This window comes from Globicephala melas, chromosome 8 (assembly GCF_963455315.2).
Source record: "Globicephala melas chromosome 8, mGloMel1.2, whole genome shotgun sequence".
In the NCBI taxonomy this organism is placed as follows: Eukaryota; Metazoa; Chordata; class Mammalia; order Artiodactyla; family Delphinidae; genus Globicephala; species Globicephala melas.
In genome coordinates this window covers 36,940,127-36,952,187 of record NC_083321.1, presented here as the reverse complement: position 1 = coordinate 36,952,187, position 12,061 = coordinate 36,940,127, and the positions used below count along the sequence as shown (strand labels likewise).

Here is a 12,061-nt window from a genome sequence, read left to right as displayed (position 1 = left end):
TTTCCATTTTTATCATTAGTTATGTAAAATTATTTACACATGGTAGTAATCTTACACATAAGATTTAAGGTAGATTGGGAGGTTATTAAGTTTATTACCTGCACTCAAGAAGGACCGTCCAGATAGTTCTAAGTTTGGAGCATCTATGTAAAAGACATTTAGAGAATCTCCAGTGTTTTAAAAATCTGTGTATTGTTAGGCAGTACTCTTTAAATCTAACCAAAATCCTTCGTGTCTTAGGAACATTGGTTTCTCCCTGAATTTTTCTCTTTTTTGTGTGACAGAATACAGTATAATTTTTGTCCTTTCTTTCCAGACAAGGGCATTTACCTATGGTCATATTATTACTGCAGTATGGTGCAGACCCCACTCTTATCGATGGAGAGGGATTCAGCAGCATCCACCTGGCAGTGTTATTTCAACACATGCCCATTATAGCATATCTCATCTCAAAAGGACAGGTATGTTTTGAAATGTTTCTTGTACTCCAGCTGTTGTAAATCTGAAGGGATTCAGAGGATGATTACTAGTAGTCTGTCCTCATTTTTTTTTTCTGTCCTCATTTTTAAAGTAGAAGTTACAGATATCCAAATATTCAGATACTAGCCTCAGTAAGTCTAGCTATTGAATACTGCTTTTCCAGCTTCACTGGAGCAAAAAGGATAGGTCATTTAGCTCAGTAACATATAATAGATGTTTCTGAAACTTGTAAGCCTATAATAGTTTTCCTTATGATCCCAAGTAATTTGCAGAGTTTTTCAAAAACATGACTTCAAAGCCTGTATTTTTCTTCTGATTGAATGTGGAAATGGTAGTCAGATCACTAAATTAACCCATCATTTGCTTGCATTATTTAAGTCCAGTGGAGACCAATTTGAATGTATGTTTCTTATTGTTCCCTAAAGTAAATCCATGAAAAATGGCTTGCCTTAAGTGGCATCCATTTATGGCACTGGTTAAATTATAGGTTGCTGGCGGTGGGAGTTTCACTGTCAGCTCTACTTGCCTGGGATATGCTTTCTGGTAGCAAGTAGTTTATATATCAGTAGTCTCGTCTGTAACAGGCGTGGAAACATGTTTGCACAAATGCTGTTGGGATGATTGTGTTCTCTTCAAATAAGCACTTTCTCTTAGACTCAAATAAGCACTCTCTCTTCAACTCAAGTAGAATAATTATAACTTCCTGGGTCTCATTTTGGAAAGCTATATGACGAGTCATCTTTTCTGCTTCTCTTTGGGCTTATTCCTCCAAGGCCCATTAGAATATTCAGTAATTGACTTTTTTTTTTTGGCTTGGTTGAGGTATCATATACCTCAAATCTGGGTCCATTTTATTAAAAGAAACATATCCTCTTGGAGGTATGATTTCCCTTTTTTTCTATATTCTAGAAAATAAAAAAGAACTTTTCATATTTTACTTTTTGAAACATAAGTTCAAAATTGCAAGTTGCCTCAGAAGATCAAGAGTTCACTATTACTGGAAGTTTTTAAGTAGAGACTGGATGACTTTGTGTAAGAGGGGGTAGTATGAATTAATGTTTCGGTTAAAGTCTAAACTAAGTGACTTCTAAGGTCTCTACTGTCTCATATTTGATGGTGTTTATCAACATTTTTCTCTTTCCCTTAGCTCTCTTCCACTCACAGCGTACGACATTTAAAATCATATATTCAGATTTTCCCTTTAAAAAGTTTTGTAGGGATCAATGGATTTTAACCCTATGGATGTGAAGCAGAACATTCTTTTATTCAAATGATATTTGAATCCTTCTTATAGACACACTAGTGGTATTGAATGTATTAAAGAGATACTTCTACTAAGAGAGGAGACAGAATCTTGACTTTGTTTACAATTAGGCTGATTGACTCTTCTTTTTGAACAGAGTGTGAATATGACAGATGTAAATGGGCAGACACCTCTCATGTTATCAGCTCACAAAGTACTTGGGTAAGTGAGTTTAATTGAATTGCCTTATTCTGACTCTTGATCCAGCAATTTAAGTATCTTAGTCTTTGTGAGATGACACAGCATTCTGAGGAAGAAAGTAAGATTTTCCATCTTGTGACTGTGATATGGACTTTTAATATAGTTGTAGTTAGAAAAGCACCATTGAAGTAAATTTTCTGTTTTCTGGTAGCTTTGGGGAAAAGTTTGAAAGCTACTAATAAGAAAAAATATTTCCTTACAGAACAGGTAGAGATTCCACAGCATATACTTATTAACATGACGTACATTTCTTAGTTTACATTTTTCAAGAATGGCTACAGGTTTAAATGCTCTCATAATTTGAAATGTAGTTGAGAAATAGACTTTCCAGAAAACAATAAATTTTGAGGTTCTCTGACATTGTTGACTGCTCTGAAAATATTAATTATAACTGATCTATGAAAATAGTATGTTTATATGTTCATATCCGTTATTTACATATTTAAGTTTTTGTGATTATTGATCACCATATTGTGCTTATTGATCATCACTTGTGATTATTGATCACCATATTGTCCAACTTCTGTTATTCTTCTATTCAAATACGTGCTACAGTTTGCCCTGTATCAGTTTTGTTTCCAACGTTGTACTTAATTTCTGATTCTGCTTTACTTAAGATGTCTCCCCTAGGAACTGAGTTAGTTCTGATGCCATTTCCTTTTAGCTCATGTAGAGGTGGGGCTGGGGTAGAATTTTGTCAGAAAGCATTTTGTCATTGCTGGTAACTGTAAAGTCAGGTATAATGTTTAAAAATCTTGATAGAATAAGTAAGGTAGAATATTGTTTTATTAAAGGAATCTCTTGAGTAGTCATAAAAGAAGGGAAGGTGTTGACGATAAAGTAAAAATATTTCATTGAATTCTGCTTTCAAATCCATAACTTTCTATGATAAACAAATATTTTAGGACATTATTTATACCACTTTATGCAGTAATTGGTTGGAGGGAGAATGTGAAGTTAGCTTTGGTTTATCTCCTCAAATATAATGTTGTACATTTAATTTTTTAATTGGATAAATAACATAGCATTTAATGTTGGCCGAAGTTAAGTGTAAAAAAAATGTTAACCAATAGAACAGCAACATGAAAGTAAAAATTTGAAAAACAAAAGCTGTTATCCCACAGTATTGATGTTAAAATTACATTATATAGCAGACTATCACTTAATAGATGTCTCTTGGGGCGGGAACTCTCTTAATAGATGTCTCTTGGGGCGGGAACTCTCCAGCACCTAGAATGGAACCTAGCACCTAGAATGGAACTCTGCACAGAGAAGTTCCTCAGTTTTCAGAATACTTACTGATTGGTTCATTGATACGTTAGCAAACAGTTTCATTGTTTACATTTACCCTTCAAATCATTCAGCTGTCTAATATCTCTTGGTGTTTTATTGTTTTGAGACAGGTCAGAACCAACTGGATTTCTCTTAAAGTTTAATCCCTCTCTCAATGTAGTTGACAAAATACACCAAAACACTCCACTTCACTGGGCAGTTGCCGCAGGAAATGTTAATGCCGTTGATAAACTCTTGGAAGCTGGTGCTAGCCTGGATATCCGAAATGTTAAGGTATGACCAGGTGTTTATCTCCCTTAATTTATTATATCTTGAGTTAGAAGACTGATAAATTAACATAAAGATAAGCTATACATATGTTTTCAGTTACCACGAGATAAGTATAAACAATAATAGTTGGCTACCCTTGGAATAAATACAGTGAATCTGTGATTCTGGTGAGTTTTTAAAAATGTTTAGCATCTATGGTATTGATATATCAAAAATATAATTGAACTTTTTTTTTTAGGGAGAAACCCCTCTTGATATGGCTGCGCAAAACAAAAATCGGCTCATTATTCATATGCTAAAATCAGAGGCCAAAATGCGAGCCAACAAAAATTTCAGACTTTGGAGGTGGCTGCAGAAGTGCGAGGTACTTTCATTCAGGGCCTATTCTGGGGGCTATAAGAACTGTTTTGTTCATTTGTTTTTGTTTTTTAAGGCATCAGGGGAAACCAGGGAGCTGGCCTAGTGCTGCATTATATCTGCTGATTATATCTTTCCCACACATCCCATAACCCACAGTTGGAAATTTGGCACTTTTATTGGCAATTTATTGTTGGTCCTTATCTAGATGGCTCCAAAGCTCCACGAATGGCCAGGAAAATCTAAGTTGTAATAGAGAATATAATTAAAATTATTAAAATGGGGTATTGAATTGATTTCACTATTTAACGTTTTCATATATGATAACATCATCTTATCGAATAATAATTAGTAATTATACCTTCAGGATGACTCTAGATTAATAGGCATGGGATTTCTATGCAGAGGGTCATCATGAATACTACACCAATTTTGCATTTAGGTATGTGGAGGGAGAGAAAAAGAAGTAACGGTTACTCCTCAGTCTCCTTTGCCATCTCCTCTGCTCTCTCCCCCCCTTTATTGGTAGAGTGCCCTGTTCTTTCTAGTCATTCTCTTGGTGATTTCATGAACTTCCATGGCTTTAAATGCCCTCTCTATGTTGACAACTCCCAAAGTTATCTCTAGTTCAGATCTTTCCATACTTGTATATCCAGCTACCTTGATTTGTCCAGTTGACCGTCCAATAGGCATCATCAACATAACATCCAAAACTGAGCTCCTGATCTCTCCTCCCCACTGTCCCTAACTGTTCCATCTACAGCTTTCCCCATCTCAGTAGGTGGCAACTCCCACTCTCCAGTTATCTTTGCCTTTTCTCTGTCAAATCACGTATCCAGTCCGTCAGGAAAACGTATTGGCTAGTTCTGCCCTCAGTATATATCCAGAATCTGACCCTTCTTACCATTTTACCATGGCATTTTGGTCCAGCCACCGTTATCTTTCATGTGGATTTCTGCAGCTGTCTGACATCTCCCTGCCTCTACTCACCTCTACTCTCTTCTCAACAGAGCAGCCAGGTGAATCTTAAAATGTAAGTCAGATACTATCATTCATCTGCTCAGAATCCTATGATGTCTCCCGCTTTCTCCCAGAATAAAAGCCAAAGTCGGGCTTCCCTGGTGGCACAGTGGTTGTGAGTCCGCCTGCCAATGCAGGGGACACGGGTTCGTGCCCCGGTCCGGGAAGATCCCACATGCCGCAGAGCAGCTGGGCCCGTGAGCCATGGCTGCTGAGCCTGCGCATCCGAAGCCTGTGCTCCGCAATGGGAGAGGCCACAACAGTGAGAGGCCCACGTACCGCAAAAAAAAAAAAAAAAAAAGCCGAAGTCCTTACATTGGTTTCCATCCAGCTTTTTATATACTATAAAATTCAGTTAGTACATTTGTCTGTCTAGAATTTAGGCCCCGTTGAGAGAAAGACCTTAAATTCATCGATGTGCCCCTAAGTGCCTGGAACAGTGCCTAGCATATGGTACACACTGGAATATTTGTTGAATGAGGAAATAGTGTGGCTCATCTGTGAGTACTGTATCTGGGATTAAAATTTTGAGATCCACATTTAATTGTTATTTCTGTACTGAGATTATGTTGCTTGTAGATTCCAAGTTTACCTTTTTTAAAAAGATATCTAGACTTGCACATTTTGTGTTATCATGCAAATTAGAATTGGAAGCATATTAAAGATTTCATATCATTTGAAATTATCCATCCTCAGAACGTGGCTCAGGGAAGTAAAGGTTGAAGAAGATAGGGCAGAATATATTTTCTCCCTTTGCTGTCGCATGAGCCCTGCTTACTTCCAAGGTCATGTATGTTGCACTTAAGGGATTGCATTGTACAGATGTGGTGCCTGGCTTCAATGCAGATAGCCACACTGTTGGTTTGTAGACGCTTCATTCTCTTAACTTTTCAGAATAAACCCGAATTATTAGCATCCTGAGGATATGTTTAAGTCTTTGGCCTCCATGTGACATTTGACACTGAGAACTACTCCCTTCTTGAAGCTCTCTCCCCTGGCTTCACTGGAACCTTTCTTCTGGTTCTCGTCCTGCCTTTCTGGTCATACTGATCACTCTACTTACTTACCTTTTGGGACTTACCTTTTTGACCCTTGAGTGTTTCCAACGGCCAAGATTCTGCCCCTTTCTACCTGCACACAGTCCTCAGGATGCTCTTCATTCCTGGTTTTCCCACCTGTATACTGATGAACACCAGGTTTTCTCCTGTGTGGTAGGCCTGCTTTTCTGACTGACTCCTGGCTATCTCCTAGACGTCCATAGGCATCTACAGTTCCATGTGCCCTAAACGCAATCCAGACTTGTTCCTTCTAACCTTCTTTATCAGGGGATGGCACCATCCAGTGCCCAGGTTGGAACTCTTATACTCTCTTCGTTGAATCTTGGGTGTGTTGATTTTTGTGTGGTCTTTTTGTCTTGCTTTATGCTTTCTGACATATAATACTGTTTGAAAGAAATTATTTTTTTAAATGTCAGCTATCATCAACACTTTTCTTAAAAGATCACCGTTTCTTGGAGTGGAAGAAAGCAAAACAAAACATGTTTAAGCAACGTTTTATTAATGTAAGGCTTTTAAAAGATTGTTTCCAAAAAAAAAAAAAGATTGTTTCCAAGGTTTGTAATTTCTCAAACTTCAGATTTATCAATCTGCAATTTTGAAGAAAAATTCTGTGTTCTGCTGTTGTATTAATTGTTACTGTATATTTAGGAAGTAGTTTTTCTATTGAACTAATTATTATTAGATACTTAGGTGGTAAAATCCATAAAGTTCTAAAATTCTGAATCTCTTAATAGCTCTTCCTGCTGATGATGCTTTCTGTGATTACCATGTGGGCTGTTGGATACATATTGGACTTCAGTTCAGATTCTTGGCTTTTAAAAGGATTTCTTCTAATAGTATTGTTTTTTCTGACATCTTTGTTTCCAAGGTGTGTATATTAATCTCTGCAAGGCTGGTTATAGCATTTCCAATTTGAGTGCTTATTTCTATTGCTGATTAGCTGGAGTTGCAGATTTTTATTGAACTGTGCATATTACTTATCACGTAGAAACATCCTCAGGGTGGGAGGGAAGAGCTTTGCTGGCATATGATTTGACTGAAAGCAAATTGGTCAATCCAGTAATTTAACTGCATTGACAATTGGTGGAAAATAAATATCCTAGCTCACTTTTTGAATTGTTAATCTCAGTGAATAATGGGGAGATTTTTGTAACTGTTTTGCATCTTGAAGCATTTTTGCCCATTTTTCAGAAATTTTGTTTTTTCCTATTCTAAATCTAGATTCTAAATCTAAACTAGTAAACTAGTTACTTTTGCTCTTAATGTTTTTTAGTTGAAACAACCTAATTAAATCACAGGAAGTTATAAAATAGTAACTATGGTATGATTCTATTTTTAGGAAAATATTCATACATGATATATATAAAGATTGCCTGGGTTCAAGTCAAGCTTTACCACATAACAGTCTGACCTTGAGCCAGTTGGTTTACCTCTCTGTGCCTCGATTTCTTCATCTGTAAAATGAGGATGAAAATTGTGACAATGCCTGCTTCATCGTTAATACAAATACAATGGTTAAACAGTGGCCGACACAGTACTCAATAATCATGTCACACCCCAATCTCTTCTTCTCACCTCCCTTTCCCAGTAGAATGGCACCCAGTTCCTCACATGAATAAGGGGTACCATCCTTGGATTACTGTCCTCCTCTGTTCTTCCTTTCTCCTCACTTCCCCCACTCAGCACATTACCAAGTCCTTCCTGCTCTCTGGTCTGCTCTCTGCCTCTCCTCAGCTGGCACCCTAGACCAAGCCTCCCAACTGGTCTCCTGATTCCATCTCTTACCCGCCGTAGTTCCTCCTCACTTGGCAATCAGGGTGGTCTTTTAAAAAGGCAAACCAGTTTCTGTCTTTTCTCCTTATGTAAAGCCCTCAAGTGGCTTTTCCTTGTTCTCAGAATGACATCCAAACTCCTTGCCTGTGAGGTATTATGTAATTCATTCCCTCCCCTCTGACATCATCTCTTCCCTTCACTGCCCTCCATCCTTCTTTCTGTTTCTAAAACACGTCAAGCTCATTCCCACCTTTGGCCTTGGCTCTTGCTTGTGTCTCTGTCTGAAGGGTTCTGATACCATATTGTTGCATAGCGGGAGACGTCAGTCAGGCCTCAGTTCCAGCGTCCCCTCCTCAGCGAGGCCATGCCTGACTGACTGTACTGCATCACCCCATTGTATTTTCTTCATGGCACTTAATCACTGTTTCCTGGAATGTAAGGCTCATACAAGCAGGACACTTGTCTCTCCTGTTGAACATTTCAGTCACTGAAAGGAAAATGTAAGGATGATGATCCATAAAAGAGAATCTGGAAGGAAGTGCTGTGTTGCTCTCTTCAGGGTGCGATTATGAGTATTTCTGTGTCCTTCTTTTGATTACCAGCGTTTTGTAGAATAAGCATGAGTTGCTTTTGTTATAACAAAAAACAAAGCATTAGAGGAATTTTACCTCTTAATCACTCAAGAGCAGGACAGTAGGCTGGAAATGAATTTAAATGTTAAATAAAAGTTCAAATTTCTGAAAAATAGCAAAATGCCTAAAATTGTCTGCTATTCAGAAAACTTATAAGTTAGAGATATTCATTTATTTTCCACTAATTAGGTTGACTTGGTCTTCAGATAAATTTTAAGCCAAATTACAATCATCACTTTTTCTTTTTTCCAGAGAGAAAGCAAAGGCTGGCTATATCTACTCACCTAGGATAGGGGCATTTGAGATTTTGTTTGTTTTAATAGAAACTCACATTACAAAAAATGTATATGGAAACTTTTGTTTGCGAGCTGAGGGCTTCGTATGCTAGGCTTAGCATATGTACACTATTCAAACAGGAGAGAAATTCATATGGTAACTGCTTTTATTTCTCCCACTCTATAGAGTCCCAATTTCACGGAGGTAAGCAGCTGTAAACTTCCACTGTTATTAGGCTCCACGGGAGGTTGCTTATTGATCCAGGCTGCTATGAGATACCTGTTAGAAGTAGACAGGTCATAGTAGCAGGCTGTTACAAACTAGGTGGTTCACTGCACCACTTAATTAGGTCAAACATATTTTGCTGCAAAATCTCAGACAAGCCATGCCGTGGAGATTACATGGGCTCTACTTGGCCTATTCTGGCAGCATACTGGGGACCTGAGGTTTGGGATCTTTAGTTGTTGTCAGATATTATTTTATCATAATTGTGTTTATGATCTTGATAGCTTTTTAAAAACCCTTTAATATCTACCATCACCCTTTTTTTTTTCTGGTATAAATTTTAAAGTAGATCCAGGTAAACTCTATTCATGCACTGATTTACTATATCGAGTATTTATTGTAAAAGACAGATTTTTTCATTTGAAACAACAATATTAAACGTTTGAGTAAGTTATATGTGGACTTCCAAGTTGCTTTTGACCCAAGCGAGACGGTTGGTGTTTGATGACTAGTGTCACCGTTAGCCTTTATGTGTCTTCTTACATCGAGGGTCTGCTTTGCAAGCTGTTTGTGGGATGAAAGTGCTCAAGGTTGTGTGCATCTGTATGTTTCAGAAATACACTGCTAGCCTCTAGAAGAAAGCTTGTTAAATGCAAAGGTGAATCTCCAAGGACTTACATTTTTGCATTTTGGAGTATTTGAAAATATGATATGCCAGAAAAGAAAGAAATACAAATATATGTTGCAATAGAAGTAAAAAAGATTTGAAAGTGTAAAGTTATTGGGAATGGAATAATCTATAAGTTAATTGTGGGAACTAGAACATTCACTTTATGAGGTCCCGGTGCTTCAGTTTTCTCACATGTAAAATGGGGTGATGATGGTGTGTAACTCTGTTACCACATGGAAAGTGGTGCACAGCACTCAGTGAAAGCTGTTGTTGTTATGTGAGGGCATCATTATTATTACTATTATTACTTAAGGGGATTTAGAGCTAAAATTAATATGATTCGAGCTTATTTTCACTAATACTTTATCCTTTTTTTTCTTGTAGGTTCTTGGTCGGGTATAAGAGCCTTATGTACTTACCAACAGTCTTTTTGCTGAGTTCCATTTTTTGGATATTTGTGACTTGGTTCATCTTCTTTGTTCCTGATATCCTTCCAGGTTACATTTAAATGCATATCTCATTTTGCTTTTAAAAATTACTAATGCCATTGTTAGAAATTTAGCTACTAGAAGAGATCCAGGGAAAGTAAGTCAAATTTATATTCATTTAATGGTCCTGGTTGAAGATGTTTAATGTTGGAAATCTACTGAATTCTGGAAATGATCTCAGAGTACACTATGGAAACAGCAGGTGTCTAGTATTGATTACTCATAGGAAGGAAACAATATAATGAATTACTGTTTTATTTAGATCCATAAAAATTTGTTGTATTGCCTTGAGATTCTCTTCAAGGTCCGATGGTTCTTTTAACTTGGTCAGCAGTTATAGGTGATGAATAAATCTTCTGGGTACCAAGGTCTCCTGCATGGGAAGAATACTGGAGGAAATATGTCCTCCTCAGCAATGGTCAGTGCAGTGTTATTATCTAAGGCAGTGATTTTCAGTACACAGTATAAATAAATTTGCATTGCCACCCAAAACATATGTGAAAAATGTTTCAGAAAGCAATAATCTGAATATGTGCTTTACTCTGATATTTTGTTGTTTTATCCTATTCTATTTCCTTTTTAACAAGTGCTGGTCATAGCCCATTTATTTCTTTCATGACCTACTAATGGATGGCAGCCCGTAGCTTAAAAAATCTCATCTAAGGGATAGGTTTATCACTTGAGGAGCAGGGCCCAGGCCAAGTCTAGTCACCTAGAAGTGGGGATAGGGGTTACTTCTTACTTTATAGTTACTTATAGCTCCCATTGGGAAAGAGGCATTTTCTCCAATTTTTGATGTTCCCACCTCTTTCCAGGCTCCTTTTTCCCCTTCGAAGGACCCTAGGAAGACATTAAAGTCTTGTTTTCCTTACAGGGTAAGGGAAGAAGGGGTATGGTAGATAGACATGTACCTTTAAGCGTATTCCTTTAGCTCTATGTTATTTCTCTTTCTAGTAGTGACACACTTGAAAAGAAAGAATACTGTTTATGAGAGAGATGCATACGCTCAGTTCAAGAATACTTTTTCATAGGAATAAATGTAAAGTGAGAGAGGCATATGAGTTCTCAGAGTGCATCTCCCCTCACTATATAGCATGTTTTTACTTTAAGGATGCTTTTTATTTCTGAGCATTAGCTCTCATATTTTTCAGATTCCTTTAATCTAAATGAATGGCACAGCATACTACGGAGGGCATTTGACTTTTTTCAAAAGATTTTATTACATCTAACCTTTGTCTCATAATTATTGATTTGAGAGCAGCTTTTTAAGCACTAGCCTTATTACCACCACTTAATAAAGGCTTGGATGATATCATAATGTGATACAAAAATACTTTATCACTTGTAGGAGTCCCAAGGCTGGTAAATCCTATTGTAGTTGACATGGTACTGCAAGGGCTGGCTGATACTTTTATATACCAACTCACATGCAGTGGAGTAAGCACAGTTTAAAAATTGTGTTTCTTGATGAATTTTTAAAATGTGAGAAACTCACACTATTCCAAATTTTGTACCTAAAATGTGATAGTTTTTACATTGAATTATTTCAAATTTGCAGCATTAGTATTAACAAACATGTTACTGCACTGTAGTTTGAAAACCTCAATTACAGAGGTATTTAGTTAGTATTCAGCTTCGTATTCATTTGAGTTTACTGCTGTTCAATATTTGTGAAGATGTCATTATATCAGAAGAACTGTTTTGATTTCCGTAGCTGGACAGAATCTTAAGATGTTGGAGTTGACAGGAAGGTATTTTACTCACACGTACAGCATGAAGCCGTTTGTTCTAAGCACCCGTGTGAGGCCACTGCTGGTGAGGGCAGGTCGGTCAGTAGGTGGCGCCATCAGATCAGTGGTTTTCAGGCTGAATGGTAAATGCTGTTAGAACCGCCTCGGGTGTGCACTGAGGCGCTACCCTGGAAAGACCCAGCCTGAGAGTGTAGACTAGCCGTGTTGCCAAGTGTGGATTGCATGGGGCTTCCACTCCCACAGCTGCCTTGCCCATCGTGGGAA

At 37.4% G+C, this 12,061-nt stretch overlaps 1 protein-coding gene across 1 annotated transcript in view; it reads left to right on the top strand.

Annotated features, from left to right (window-relative positions):
* Positions 1–12,061, top strand: part of ZDHHC13 (zinc finger DHHC-type palmitoyltransferase 13) — a 51,942-nt gene that overhangs the window by 24,299 nt on the left and 15,582 nt on the right. Inside the window, exons 8-13 of the mRNA XM_030864907.3 lie at positions 317–461; positions 1,881–1,945; positions 3,388–3,550; positions 3,786–3,911; positions 6,717–6,850; positions 9,943–10,043. Coding sequence (XP_030720767.2) covers positions 317–461; positions 1,881–1,945; positions 3,388–3,550; positions 3,786–3,911; positions 6,717–6,850; positions 9,943–10,043 — 734 coding nt within the window. The remainder of the gene's footprint in view (positions 1–316; positions 462–1,880; positions 1,946–3,387; positions 3,551–3,785; positions 3,912–6,716; positions 6,851–9,942; positions 10,044–12,061) is intronic.